The 13,960-nt window shown below is 44.9% G+C and overlaps 1 protein-coding gene across 2 annotated transcripts in view; it reads right to left on the bottom strand.

Moving 5' to 3' along the window:
- Positions 1–945: 945 nt before the first annotated feature.
- Positions 946–13,960, bottom strand: part of LOC110498523 (uncharacterized) — a 46,839-nt gene continuing 33,824 nt past the window's right edge. Inside the window, exons 1-3 of one of the 2 annotated variants that reach the window (XM_090210556.1) lie at positions 4,263–4,796; positions 3,764–3,894; positions 946–3,561 (exon numbers count right to left, since the gene is read on the bottom strand). In XM_090210556.1, the coding sequence (XP_090066682.1) occupies positions 2,257–3,561; positions 3,764–3,894; positions 4,263–4,545 (1,719 nt within the window). In that variant the 5' untranslated portion in view covers positions 4,546–4,796 and the 3' untranslated portion in view covers positions 946–2,256. Of the gene's footprint in view, positions 3,562–3,763; positions 3,895–4,262; positions 4,797–13,960 lie in introns of those variants that run through there. The other variant, XM_090210558.1, reaches the window with a different exon arrangement.

Here is a 13,960-nt window from a genome sequence, read left to right on the forward strand (position 1 = left end):
AAATGTGGCAAAAGGTCGCAAAGTTCAAGGGGGCCGAACACTTTCCCAAGGCACTGTATATATCAGAGTCACGTCTTTCCCGGGCATTTCATAGTTTGTTCCTAGCTTAAAGCATCACGGACCCAAGCGCTGTTATAGATCCACTTTATATAATCAGATCGGTTTCATTTTCTTCAAAATCTTAAGCTAAGGGGTAGGTCTGTGTTTTTCACAATGTTCTTTAATAAAAAGGTAGGCCTATGTTATACCCTCTCAATTCGAGTCTTGGTTTTAACTTAACAGCCCTTCACTGACACCTAAGTAGGCTATTTAAAGAGTACATGGTGGGTGGAGGATTTGACAGACAAATCTATGGATCAGTGTCTTCACCACCATAGTCCCTGTGCCCAAGGAAGCGAAGGTAACCTGCCTAAATGATTACTGCCCCGTAGCAGTCACATCGGTAGCCATGAAGTGCTTTGAAAGGCTGGTCATGGCTCACATCAACAGTATCCTCCCGGATACACTAGACCCACTCCAATTCTCATATCGCCCCAACAGATCCACAGATGACGTAATCTCAATTGCACTCCACACTGCCCTTTCCCACCTGGATGAAAGGAACACCCATGTGAGAATGCTGTTCATTGACTACAGCTCAGCATTCAACACCATAGGGCCCACGAAGAACATCACTAAGCTAAGGACCCTGGGACTAAACACCTCCCTCTGCAACTGGATCCTGGACTTCCTGACGTGCCGCCCCCGGGTGGTAAGGGTAGGCACCAACATGTCTGCCACACTGATCCTCAACACTGGGGCCCCTCTGGTGTTTAGTCCCCTCGTGTACTCCCTGTTCACCCACGACCGCGTGGCCAAACACGGCTTGTTGTTACTGTTGTTACTGCTATGAACAGAGAAAGTGAAATATTCCTTGATATTAAAAAAGACTCAAGCCGCTAAGAATAACAAGGCTTATAGAGACACTTTCCTCCTCATTCATTACCGCTGCACTGCTTGTTGTAGCGCTGAGTAGAAATAGGAAGAACGTGCATTGTATGGTTTATAAAAGTGTGAAATACAAAGTGTTGACAGTTCTGAGTAAGAACTTAAACATGAACTCACTCATAAAAACAGCAGCTCTTTGCTGTGTTCGTTGACAGTCTCTCTCTAGTCATGGTTTTAAACGTTTTGAAATCTCACAGTATCAATTTTGTCATAGCTTTCTTTCATGCCTGCTACGTTACTGCAGACTCTGTCATCTGAGCATTCTGATTGGCCAGCGGTAGCATAGTGCACTTGATTTCCTCTCCAGGCCCACCGGAAGGCAGAATTTGTACCTTCAGACACATGAAATGGCAACAGTTTGCCTACCCGGCACACAGGGTAGCTGAATTGGCTGCACCTACCACCAACAGCCCGAGACCAATTAAAAAAAAAATAGGAACACTTTATATAGAAATGTTTGGTGATCGACTAGAAATGCCTTGGAGATTGACAGGTCGATCGAATGATTGGTGACCACTGGTCTGCCTACACAGTAGATATGTATGTATGTATATATATATATATATATATATGCCTTATACAGAGTGTAAAAAAACATGAACATTATGCTCTTTCCATGATACTGACCAGGTGAATCGAGCTGAAAGCTATGATCCCTTATTGTTGTAACTTGTTAAATCCACTTCAATCAATGTCGATGAAGGGGAGGAGACAGGTTAAAGGAATTTTAAGCCTTGAGGCAATTGAGACAGGGATTGTGTATGTGTGCCATTCAGAGGGTTATTGGGAAAGATAAAATATTTAAGTGCCTTTAAAACGGGGGATGGTAGTAGGGGCACTAGTTTGTGTCAAGAACTGGAACGCTGCTGGGTTTTTCAAGCTCAACAGTTTCTCGTGTGTATCAAGAATAGTCCACCACAAAGGAACTTGACACAAATGTGGGAGAGGCAATGGAGTCAACACGTGCCAGCATCCCTGGGAAATGCTTTCGACATCTTGTAAAGTCCATGTCCCTGACGAATTGAGTCTGTGCTGAGGGTAAAAGGGGGTGGTACGACTCAATATTAGGAAGGTGTTCTTTATGTTTCATACACTCCGTGTATATCACACAATGCCTGGATGCAATATTCAACACTGAAATCTGTTACACTCGTTATTCTAAATGAATCTGTGGATATTTTCCACTGACAACAATATCAATCTATTTGTCTTTGTGCAGGGTTTCATCTAAACGTCAGAGGATATCAAGTGGAATGGTTACTTTCTATGTTATAGAGTGGAATGGTTTTTCTGCTGGTGTATACTGAGGTAGCTCCTCTCGGAGAACCTCTTCCCGCAGTGTGTACAGACAAACGGCTTTTCTCCCGTGTGGACCTTCAGGTGCATCTTCAGGTTGCCAGCCAGGGCGAAGCGCATGTGACACTGGGTACAGCTGAAGGGTTTCTCCCCTGTGTGGACCCTCTGGTGCCTCTTCAGGTCACCAGCCTGGGAGAACCTCTTCTCACACTGGGGGCAGCTGAAGGGTTTCTCCCCTGTGTGGACCATCTGGTGTCTCTTCAGGTTGCCAGCCAGGGCGAAGCGCATGTGACACTGGGTACAGCTGAAGGGTTTCACTCCTGTGTGGACCCTCTGGTGGATCTCCACCTTCTGAGGGCAGGTGAAGCCTTTGTTACAGAACATGCAGAGGAACTGTTTCTCTTTACTATTGCCTGAAGTGGCTCCCCCTCCCTGAGCCTGGGCTTTAGCCATGTCGTTTGAGTTCAATACCTGATCGGAAAAGATGCAGCCATGTGAATCGGAAGGTGCCATTGATGTGGACACTGGGTCGCGATCCCTGAATGCGTGTAAAGGGGAGTGAGTCGGGACATTTAGATTTGTCTTTAAGCTTCCCCTGTAATCTAAGAAATCTCTGCCATGTGAGTGTCCTTCTCCTAAGTGAGTCTCGTCTACATTCCATGCCAGAAGAGCGTCGCCCTCCACTTTCACAGTCACTTCATCAACCACTATAACTTCCCCTTTCTTATCTAGGCACCCTTCAGAGTATACACTACTACTGTAGGGGTTCCAGTCCGCTCTAGACAGATCAGTCTGTGTCTCCAAATCCAAGGGCATGTTGCCACGGTCCACCTCTGTAGAGTAAGAACAAGACGGATCATTGCCAGTCTCTAATGTGTCACCTGAGTCCCGATGGGAATGAACAGTCCTCGGTCTCGGATTACTGTAAAGTAAAAACTCTGATCCGGTAGCAGGTGGACAGACCAGTCTCCCCAGCCCCAGACTCTCTGGGTCTGGCCTGTGGTCAGATCCTGTGTGTAAAAGCCTCTGTGTTACAACTAAAGTCTCTGTGTCCATCTCTGACTTGAGGGCCGTGTTCGGAGTTCCACTGACCTCCACCATGCTGCATTGCGTCCTGGGCTGGGGCGCAGCAGTGGATAGGTGATCCGTGGCTGCAGGGGGCACTAGTACAGCTGCTGTTCCAGTCTCGATGTCTCTGCTCTGTTGTGGGTCCTCCTCTCCTTCAGTCCTCTCCTGCTTGACCACAGAGGATCCTCCAGGACCTGCAGCCTCTGCAGACTGACAAGAAGAGAGAGGGTTATTACCGGTACATGAGTTGAATTGGATAACAATGTCGTAGTGAAGCCTCACAAGCTTCTCTATGGAAGATAAATGAGGACGTACATGTAAGCAAGTGAATAGCTGAGGGGAGCCTTTCTGAAATAAATGGCCACATTTGATATAGTCACAATTATGTTTAATGTAACCCTATTCCACTAACCTCTATCATGATAATGTGCTGGGTTGAGGTTCCACTCCCCTCACCAACAGTGATTGGTTGGTCATCACTCCATGTATTGCGTCCCGCTGACTTCACAAAGCTCCTGTGGCCTCCAGTGAGATGTCCTTCACCTGAGAGAGTGATTGGGGGAAAAGAGATGGTTAGGTTAGGTACTGTCAATGTTCAACAGTACATTGTACACTATTGATACTGTCTACAATTGGCAAAGATGTAAGGTAATACTTCTCATAATTTACAATACAATGTATTGATCGATGTATTATGTTCCATGCATCATATTGTTTTCATTGAGTAAATAATAGGAAATGCAGTAAATCCAGAATCTTGTTAGAATATGATAGTGTCTTTTCACATGCATACAGTATGCAATAATTCCTCTGATTAGCTATCTAAAAACTGACCAAGACCCAATTCTGGGTAACAAATCTAGACATGTGCATATGGGAACGGGGCGACAGGCACTGCGCTATAAATGTACCTCTTGCCATTCCTCTGTATCGGTCGAGGATCTTGACACTACTGGGACGACTGGCGACGACGCGCTCCCGCAATGTCCTCTCTGCGCGCTCCCGTGCCACCTTAACTTCCAGTAGTTTCCTCCGTAATGCCCTGTTTTCTTTCTGGCTTTGAGTTATTTCCAAACGAAACACTGCATAGTCGTCGTCTACGAGTTTACAGATCTCTGCCACGGCTGCATTCGCTAACACCTCCATTATAGAGGCTATTTGAGTGTGAAAAACCATGCAGTTAGAGTTAGCCATTGTTAGCAGCTCGACAACTAGCGTTACCTAAATAACATATATCATTCAAGTCCTGTCTCCAACGCGAATTAAACACTATAGCCGGTAAGTATTTGATACTTTGCAGTTAAAGTAGTCACATTTTGAATTCCAGAGTGTTAATAACCGTTTAAATAACAACAATAAAAAGACTAACGTATTAATTACTCTTGGGCACTGTTCGCGTCCGTTAACTTCTTCGTGTTAACGGACTAGACGCTGTGTTGCGGTATTGCTGCCGTTCACAGTTCGGAGTGTGAATTGCACATTTCTCGAATCCCAAAATTGAGATCTGAACCGAATTGGATCTGTAAAATTCCCATCCGACACCTACAGGACCCCGTCATTTTTTGAAAATCAATTCCGTTTTGAATCCGAGGTGGGTCGACCCAAAATATTTCAGAGATGAGGGTGAATCAGATCCAAATTGGGTCTGGTCTATCAGACCGAAATAGATCCGAAATATATATATATATTTAAATCTGCTTGATTGCTGCGCAAGCCAGCATAATTGTTTTCACTGGTCTGGCAGGCAGTTAGCCATTTATCATGCCTCTCAGTTCCATGACATTACACATAAAAGTAATTGGACGAAGGTGTCTTCTGTATGGGGAAGATTAGTTTAAGATCCCCGACACACAATCTTTTTATTTTTATTTCGCCTTTATTTAACCAGGTAGGCTAGTTGAGAACAAGTTCTCATTTACAACTGCGACCTGGCCAAAATAAAGAAAAGCAGTGCGACACAAACAACAACACAGAGTTACACATGGAATAAACAAGCGTACAGTCAATAACACGATAGGGAAAAAAATAAAGTCTATATACAGTGTGTGCAAATGGCGTGAGGAGGTAAGGCAATAAATAGTCCATAGTAGCGAAGTAATTACAGTTTAGCAAATGAACACTGGAGTGATAGATGATGATGTGCAGGTAGAAATACTGGTGTGCAAAAGACCAGAAAAGTAAATAAAAACAATATGGGGATGAGGTAGGTAGATTGGATGGGCTATTTACAGATGGGCTATGTGCAGCTGCAGCGATCGGTTAGCTGCTCAGATAGCTGATGTTTAAAGTTAGTGAGGGAAATATAAGTCTCCAGCTTCACCAATTTTTTTTTTTTCAATTCGTTCCAGCCATTGGCAGCAGAGAACTGGAAAGAAAGGCGGCCAAAGGAGGTGTTGGCTTTGGGGACGACCAGTGAGATACAGTGCCTTGCGAAAGTATTCGGTCCCCTTGAACTTTGCAACCTTTTGCCACATTTCAGGCTTCAAACATAAAGATATAAAACTGTATTTTTTTGTTAAGAATCAACAACAAGTGGGACACAATCATGAAGTGGAACGACATTTATTGGATATTTCAAACTTTTTTAACAAATCAAAAACTGAAAAATTGGCCGTGCAAAATTATTCAGCCCCTTTACTTTCAGTGCAGCAAACTCTCTCCAGAAGTTCAGTGAGGATCTCAGAATGACCCAATGCTGACCTAAATGACTAATGATGATAAATACAATCCACCTGTGTGTAATCAAGTCTCCGTATAAATGCACCTGCACTGTGATAGTCTCAGAGGTCCGTCAAAAGCGCAGAGAGCATCATGAAGAACAAGGAACACACAATGCAGGTCCGAGATACTGTTGTGAAGAAGTTTAAAGCCGGATTTGGATACAAAAAGATTTCCCAAGCTTTAAACATCCCAAGGAGCACTGTGCAAGCGATAATATTGAAATGGAAGGAGTATCAGACCACTGCAAATCTACCAAGACCTGGCCGTCCCTCTAAACTTTCAGCTCATACAAGGAGAAGACTGATCAGAGATGCAGCCAAGAGGCCCATGATCACTCTGGATGAACTGCAGAGATCTACAGCTGAGGTGGGAGACTCTGTCCATAGGACAACAATCAGTCGTATATTGCACAAATCTGGCCTTTATGGAAGAGTGGCAAGAAGAAAGCCATTTCTTAAAGATATCCATAAAAAGTGTTGTTTAAAGTTTGCCACAAGCCACCTGGGGGAGACACCAAACATGTGGAAGAAGGTGCTCTGGTCAGATGAAACCAAAATTGAACTTTTTGGCAACAATGCAAAACGTTATGTTTGGCGTAAAAGCAACACAGCTCATCACACTGAACACACCATCCCCACTGTCAAACATGGTGGTGGCAGCATCATGGTTTGGGCCTGCTTTTCTTCAGCAGGGACAGGGAAGATGGTTAAAACTGATGGGAAGATGGATGGAGCCAAATACAGGACCATTCTGGAAGAAAACCTGATGGAGTCTGCAAAAGACCTGAGACTGGGATGGAGATTTGTCTTCCAACAAGACAATGATCCAAAACATAAAGCAAAATCTACAATGGAATGGTTCAAAAATAAACATATCCAGGTGTTAGAATGGCCAAGTCAAAGTCCAGACCTGAATCCAATCGAGAATCTGTGGAAAGAACTGAAAACTGCTGTTCACAAATGCTCTCCATCCAACCTCACTGAGCTCGAGCTGTTTTGCAAGGAGGAATGGGAAAAAATGTCAGTCTCTCGATGTGCAAAACTGATAGACATACCCCAAGCGACTTACAGCTGTAATCGCAGCAAAAGGTGGCGCTACAAAGTATTAACTTAAGGGGGCTGAATCATTTTGCACGCCCAATTTTTCAGTTTTTGATTTGTTAAAAAAGTTTGAAATATCCAATAAATGTCATTCCACTTCATGATTGTGTCCCACTTGTTGTTGATTCTTCACAAAAAAATACAGTTGTATATCTTTATGTTTGAAGCCTGAAATGTGGAAAAAGGTCGCAAAGTTCAAGGGGGCCGAATACTTTACCAAGGCACTGTATACCTGCTGGAGCGCGTGCTGCGGGTGGGTGTTGTTATTGTGAGCTGAGATAAGGCAGAGCTTTACCTAGCATAGACTTATAGATGACCTGGAGCCAGTGGGTCTGGCGACGAATATGTAGCGAGGGCCAGCCGACTAGAGCATACAGGTCACAGTGGTGGGTGGTATAAGGGGCTTTGGTGACAAAACGGATGGCACTGTGATAGACTGCATCCAGTTTGCTGAGTAGAGTATTGGAAGCTATTTTGTAAATGACATCGTCGAGGTTCGGTAGGATAGTCAGTTTTACGAGGGTATGTTTGGCGTCATGAGTGAAGGAGGCTTTGTTGTGAAATAGGAAGCCGATTCCAGATATAATTTTGGAATTTAGATGTTTAATATGAGTCTGGAAGGAGAGTTTACAGTCTAGCCAGACATCTAGGTATTTGTAGTTGTCCACATATTCTAAATCAGAACTGTCCAGAATAGTCGGGCGGGCAGGTGTGGGCAGCGATCGGTTGAAAAGCATGCATTTGGTTTTACTAGCGTTTAAGAGCAGTTGGAGGCCATGGAAGGAGTGTTGTATGGCATTGAAGCTAGTTTGGAGTTTAGTTAACACGGTGTCCAAAGAAGGGCCAGATGTATACAGAATGGTGTCGTCTACGTAGAGGTGGATCAGGGAATCACCCGCAGCAAGAGCGACATAGTTGATATATACAGAGAAAGGAGTCGGCCCGAGAATTGAACACTGTAGTACCCCCATAGAGACTGTCAGAGGTCCGGACAACAGGCCCTCCGATTTGAAACACTGAACTCTGTCTGAGAAGTAGTTGGTGAACCAGGCGAGGCAGTCATTTGAGAAACCAAGGCTGTTGAGTCTGCCGATAAGGATATGGTGATTGACAGAGTCGAAAGCCTTGGCCAGGTCGATGAAGATGGCTGTACAGTACTGTCTTTTATCGATGGTGGTTATGATATTGTTTAGTACCTTGAGCGTGGCTGAGGTGCACCCGTGACCAGCTCGGAAGCCGGATTGCACAGGGGTGAAGGTACGGTGGGAAAATGGTCAGTGATCTGTTTATTAACTTAGCTTTGGCCGGGTTTGTGGTAACCAGGAGGAAAGCATGGCCACCTGTAGAAAAATGCTTATTGAAATTCTCAATTATCGTGGATTTATTGGTGGTGACAGTGTTACCTAGCCTCAGTGCAGTGGGCAGCTGGTAGGAGGTGCTCCTATTCTCCATGGACTTTACAGTGTTCCAAAACTTTTTGGAGTTAGAGCTACAGGATGCAAATTTCTGTTTGAAAAAGCTAGCCTTTGCTTTCGTGACTGACTGCGTGTATTGGTTCCTGTTTTCCCTGAAAAGTTGCATATCTCGGGGGGCTATTTGATGCTAGTGCAGTCCGCCACAGGATGTTTTTGTGCTGGTCAAGGGCAGTCAGGTCTGGAGTGAGCCAAGGGCTATATCTGTTCTTTGTTCTATATTTTTTGAAAGGGGCATGCTTATTTAAGATGGTGAGGAAATTACTTTTTAAAGAACGACCAGGCACCCTTGACTGACGGGATGAGGTCAATACCTTTCCAGGATACCTGGGCCAGGTTGATTAGAAAAGCCTGCTCGCAGAAGTGTTTTAGGGAGTGTTTGACAGTGATGAGGGGTGGTCGTTTGACAGCGGACCCATAACGGATGCAGGCAATGAGGCAGTGATCGCTGAGATCCTGATTGAAAACAGCAGAGGTGTATTTGGAGGGCAAATTTGTCAGGATAATATCTATTACGGTGCCCATGTTTATGGATTTAGGGTTGGACCTGGTGGGTTCCTTGATAATTTGTGTGAGATTGAGAGCATCTAGCTTAGATTGTAGGACTACCGGGGTGTTAAGCATATCCCAGTTTAGGTCACCTTGCAGAACGAACTCTGAAGATAGATAGGGTGCAATCATTTCACATATGGTGTCCAGGGCACAGCTGGGAGCTGTGGGGGGTATATAACAGGCGGCAACAGTGAGAGACTTATTTCTGGAGAGATACATTTTTTAAATTAGAAGCTGGGCATAGACCTGGAAAGTATGACATAACTTTGCAGGCTATCTCTGCAGAAGATTGCAATTCCTCCCCCTTTGGCAGTTCTATCTTGATGGAAAATGTTGTAGTTGGGGATGGAAATCTCAGAATTTTTGGTGGCCTTCCTTAGCCAGGATTCAGACACGGCAAGGACATCAGGGTTGGCAGAGTGTGCTAAAGCAGTGAGTAAAACAAACTTAGGGAGAAGGCTTCTGATGTTAACATGCATGAAACCAAGGCTTTTTCGGTTACAGAAGTCAACAAATGAGAGTGCCTGGGGACACGCAGGGCCTGGGTTAACCTCCACATCACCCGAGGAACAGAGGAGGCGTAGGATGAGGGTATGGCTTAAAGCTATCAAAACTGGTCGTCTAGTGCGTTGGGGACAGAGAATAAAAGGAGCAGATTTCTGGGTGTGGTAGAATAGATTCAGGGCATAATGTACAGACGGGTATGGTGGGGTGCGGGTACAGTGGAGGTAAACCCAGGCACCAAGTGATGATAAGAAAGGTTGCATCTCTGGACGGGCTAGTTATGCTGGGTGAGGTCATCACATGTGTGGGAGGTGGGACAAAGGAGGTATCTGAGGTATGTTGAGTGGGACTAGGGGCTCCACAGTAAACTAAGAAAATAACTATCCTAAACAACAGTGTGCAAGGCATGTTGACATTTGAGAGAGACATAAAATCGAGGCATAAAGCAATCACAGGTGTTGATTGGGAGAGCTAGCTAAGGCAACAACGTAACATAAACACGCGTCACTTTCGGTTCGGTTTTGGAAGCATATGTACCTTATCAGCGAGAATAAAACGTTTAAACTAAAGGTTAAATTGATACACACCATGATAGGGTTAGTGTTCCCACACGGCCGTATCTCAATGTTACAGTGCTTGTTTACTGAAGACAACCTGTGCTCATTAGCTATCTAGCATGTATGGATCTGTGTGTAAAAAAATGCTACAGTAAATGTATCTTTATTATTTTAGATTCTTTCTTGCTTGTGAAAGATAAGGGCCATATTTTTCAAAAGCCAAATCACAAGCGGTTTCTAAACGTTAAAACACAGCATCAGCAGGATTGTAGTTGGGAGAAGACTGAATGCCGCCTAGTGTTTTTGAGAGCGAGTAGGCAGTGAACGTTAACGTTAACATCATCCTCTACTCTCTTTACTGATTCAGCATAAAACCTGTCTTTCTCGCACCAGGCACTTCTAATTCCCAGCAACATGGGCACCCCCACAATTGACAGAGTTTATTTTTCAACTGATACCACACAGTCCCATACCCTCCTGTACACTTCTCACATCTCGGACTCTTCCTCCGACACACTGCTGCAACATCGCCATAAGCTTGGGATCTAAAACAGCCTTTGTGTGTTTGGCTAAAAAGCTCTCACAGGATAACTGACATATGCTAACATGACTTTTTCTGGTAAAGACTCCGCTTCAAAACTCAAAATGACAGACAGTGTCTTCTCAGTTTCACCTTTGTGTGAGTTTCTCAGGCAGACTACACGCTGCATTGCTGCCTTTCTCAGGTCGGAGTGTGATTACACATTTTAAACAACTAATAGCCTCACACCTGTAGGTGCAGGCCGGTGGAATAGAGAAAAACAACAACCGCAGTCTTGTCAACAGCACTCCATTCTGCCTTTCACTCCCCAGATACCTACTGACCTTCCTCTCAGAATTCTGGATAGAGAATCTCTCTCTCTCTCTCTCTCTCTCTCTCTCTCTCTCTCTCTCTCTCTCTCTCTCTCTCTCTCTCTCTCTCTCTCTCTCTCTCTCTCTCTCTCTCTCTCTCTCTCTCTCTCTCTCTCTCTCTCTCTCTCTCTCTCTCTCTCTCTCTCTCTCTCTCTCTCTCTCTCTCTCTCTCTCTCTCTCTCTCTCTCTCTCTCTCTCTCTCTCTCTCTCTCTCTCTCTCTCTCTCTCCTGGGTCAACCCTTCTGCTATGATGCGCCTACATTCCATCCCCCCCCTAATAGGACCACCACATCTACGTCCCTCTTCAGAGCCACCTCATCTGCTGACTCATTTCTCCCTATCCCAATATGAGCTGGGGCCCACTGAAAACCTACTTTACACCCTTTCTTCCCCACCCTATAAAGTGCCATCAACAGCTGTTATCAGGTCTGGGTGTGCCTTTGACTAACCTTCTCTCAGCCTGACCAGGCTAGTCGCAGAGTCTGAACACACAATTACCCCTTTAGGCCCCACTTCTTTCACCCATCCCAATACCCCTACTAGTGCTAGCATTTTAGCAGAGAAAACTGAAGCTCCATCAGACAGCCGCCTACCCTGGTGTATCTGAAACTGGGGAATATGTATCCCAAACCCTGTTCTCCCACTGTCTGGGTCCCTTGACCCATCTGTGAAAATCTGCAATTAGGGACCCCACAACGACCACAGATGCGCCTCAACCATCACAGAAGGCTTTCCGCAGTCCTCTGCCCTTATTTCACAGAGAATGGTCATGTCAACATCAGGCTCTGGCAACAGCCACCGAGGAACACACGGCCAGCAGACAGGAGTCACATAGCTTGGCCTACCTCTTCCTCTTCTCACTCCAGTTCCCTCACCTCCCCATTCCCATGTCTCTCCCAACAGACACCTTGCGGGGTGAGTTGAGTCATGCCCCCATACTTTCATCCCATAGAGCATGGACAGCTTAGCTCGTCAAAGCCTCAACGAAACCACCCCCATTTCAACCAACAAAGCAGGGATAGGGGGAATAGACACTGTGCTGCATATTGCTGCCTCTTACAGGTCAGAATGTGAATTGCACGTTATCAAAAAAAAGTGGGGATGGGAAAAAAAATAAAAATAATTTAACCCTACACAGTGTGTACAAAACATTAAAGACATCTGCTCTTTCCATGAGAGAGATTTCACCTGGATTCACCTGGTCAGTCTATGATAATTTATTGATGTCACTTGTTAAATCTGCTTTAATAAGTGTAGATGAAGGGGAGAAGACAGGTTAAAGAATTATTTTTAAGCCTTTAGACAATTGTGCCATGGATTGTGTATGTGTGCCATTCAGAAGGTAAATGGGCAAGACACAATATCTGAGTGCATTTGAACGGCGCACCGGTTTGTGTCATTTGATCCACCTCTACACTCAAAACCGCGAGGCACATGACGTGGAGTGCCAGCTGCCTCTGGGCGGAGGATGACGGCACGCATTTGATCCACTTCTACACTACCCCATGCGGCATCCTGCTCTGGAGAGCAAGGCATAACACAGGTCAATCACCGAGGCGTGGGATATGGAGCATCTGTTGTCTCTGGGCAGAGAATGCACAAAAAATCTAAACCGTCCCCCTCCTCAAAAATGTTACAGATGTAACAGTTCCCAGTTTGTCTTTTACCCAGCTTGAAACAACATATAGGTCAGCCAAAAAGCAGGGATCCACTTTTTCAAAAATCCTCACTTCTAACGATCAAAAAATCATCTCTGATAGGATTCTCAGGGATAACGTTGGAAGTCTCAACCACACCTGTCACTGCAGGTACTTTATCCTGGTCAGGCTCACTTCCAAACTCTGTCACTCCCTCCATGGTTACTTGTTGTAACAGTAGACATGCTCTCACACTCAGTAGTTGATCTGTACTCTTTAACACCATTACTAGGTACAGTGCCTTGCGAAAGTATCCCAAGGAGCACTGTGCAAGCGATAATATTGAAATGGAAGGAGTATCAGACCACTGCAAATCTACCAAGACCTGGCCGTCCCTCTAAACTTTCAGCTCATACAAGGAGAAGACTGGTCAGAGATGCAGCCAAGAGGCCCATGATCACTCTGGATGAACTGCAGAGATCTACAGCTGAGGTGGGAGACTCTGTCCATAGGACAACAATCAGTCGTATATTGCACAAATCTGGCCTTTATAGAAGAGTGGCAAGAAGAAAGCCATTTCTTAAAGATATCCATAAAAAGTGTTGTTTAAAGTTTGCCACAAGCCACCTGGGAGACACACCAAACATGTGGAAGAAGGTGCTCTGGTCAGATGAAACCAAAATTGAACTTTTTGGCAACAATGCAAAACGTTATGTTTGGCGTAAAAGCAACACAGCTGAACACACCATCCCCACTGTCAAACATGGTGGTGGCAGCATCATGGTTTGGGCCTGCTTTTCTTCAGCAGGGACAGGGAAGATGGTTAAAATTGATGGGAAGATGGATGGAGCCAAATACAGGACCATTCTGGAAGAAAACCTGATGGAGTCTGCAAAAGACCTGAGACTGGGACGGAGATTTGTCTTCCAACAAGACAATGATCCAAAACATAAAGCAAAATCTACAATGGAATGGTTCAAAAATAAACATATCCAGGTGTTAGAATGGCCAAGTCAAAGTCCAGACCTGAATCCAATCGAGAATCTGTGGAAAGAACTGAAAACTGCTGTTTACAAATGCTCTCCATCCAACCTCACTGAGCTCGAGCTGTTTTGCAAGGAGGAATGGGAAAAAATGTCAGTCTCTCGATGTGCAAAACTGATAGAGACATACCC

Source organism: Oncorhynchus mykiss, chromosome 19 (assembly GCF_057628025.1).
Source record: "Oncorhynchus mykiss isolate SJ-2025 chromosome 19, ASM5762802v1, whole genome shotgun sequence".
Taxonomy (NCBI): Eukaryota; Metazoa; Chordata; class Actinopteri; order Salmoniformes; family Salmonidae; genus Oncorhynchus; species Oncorhynchus mykiss.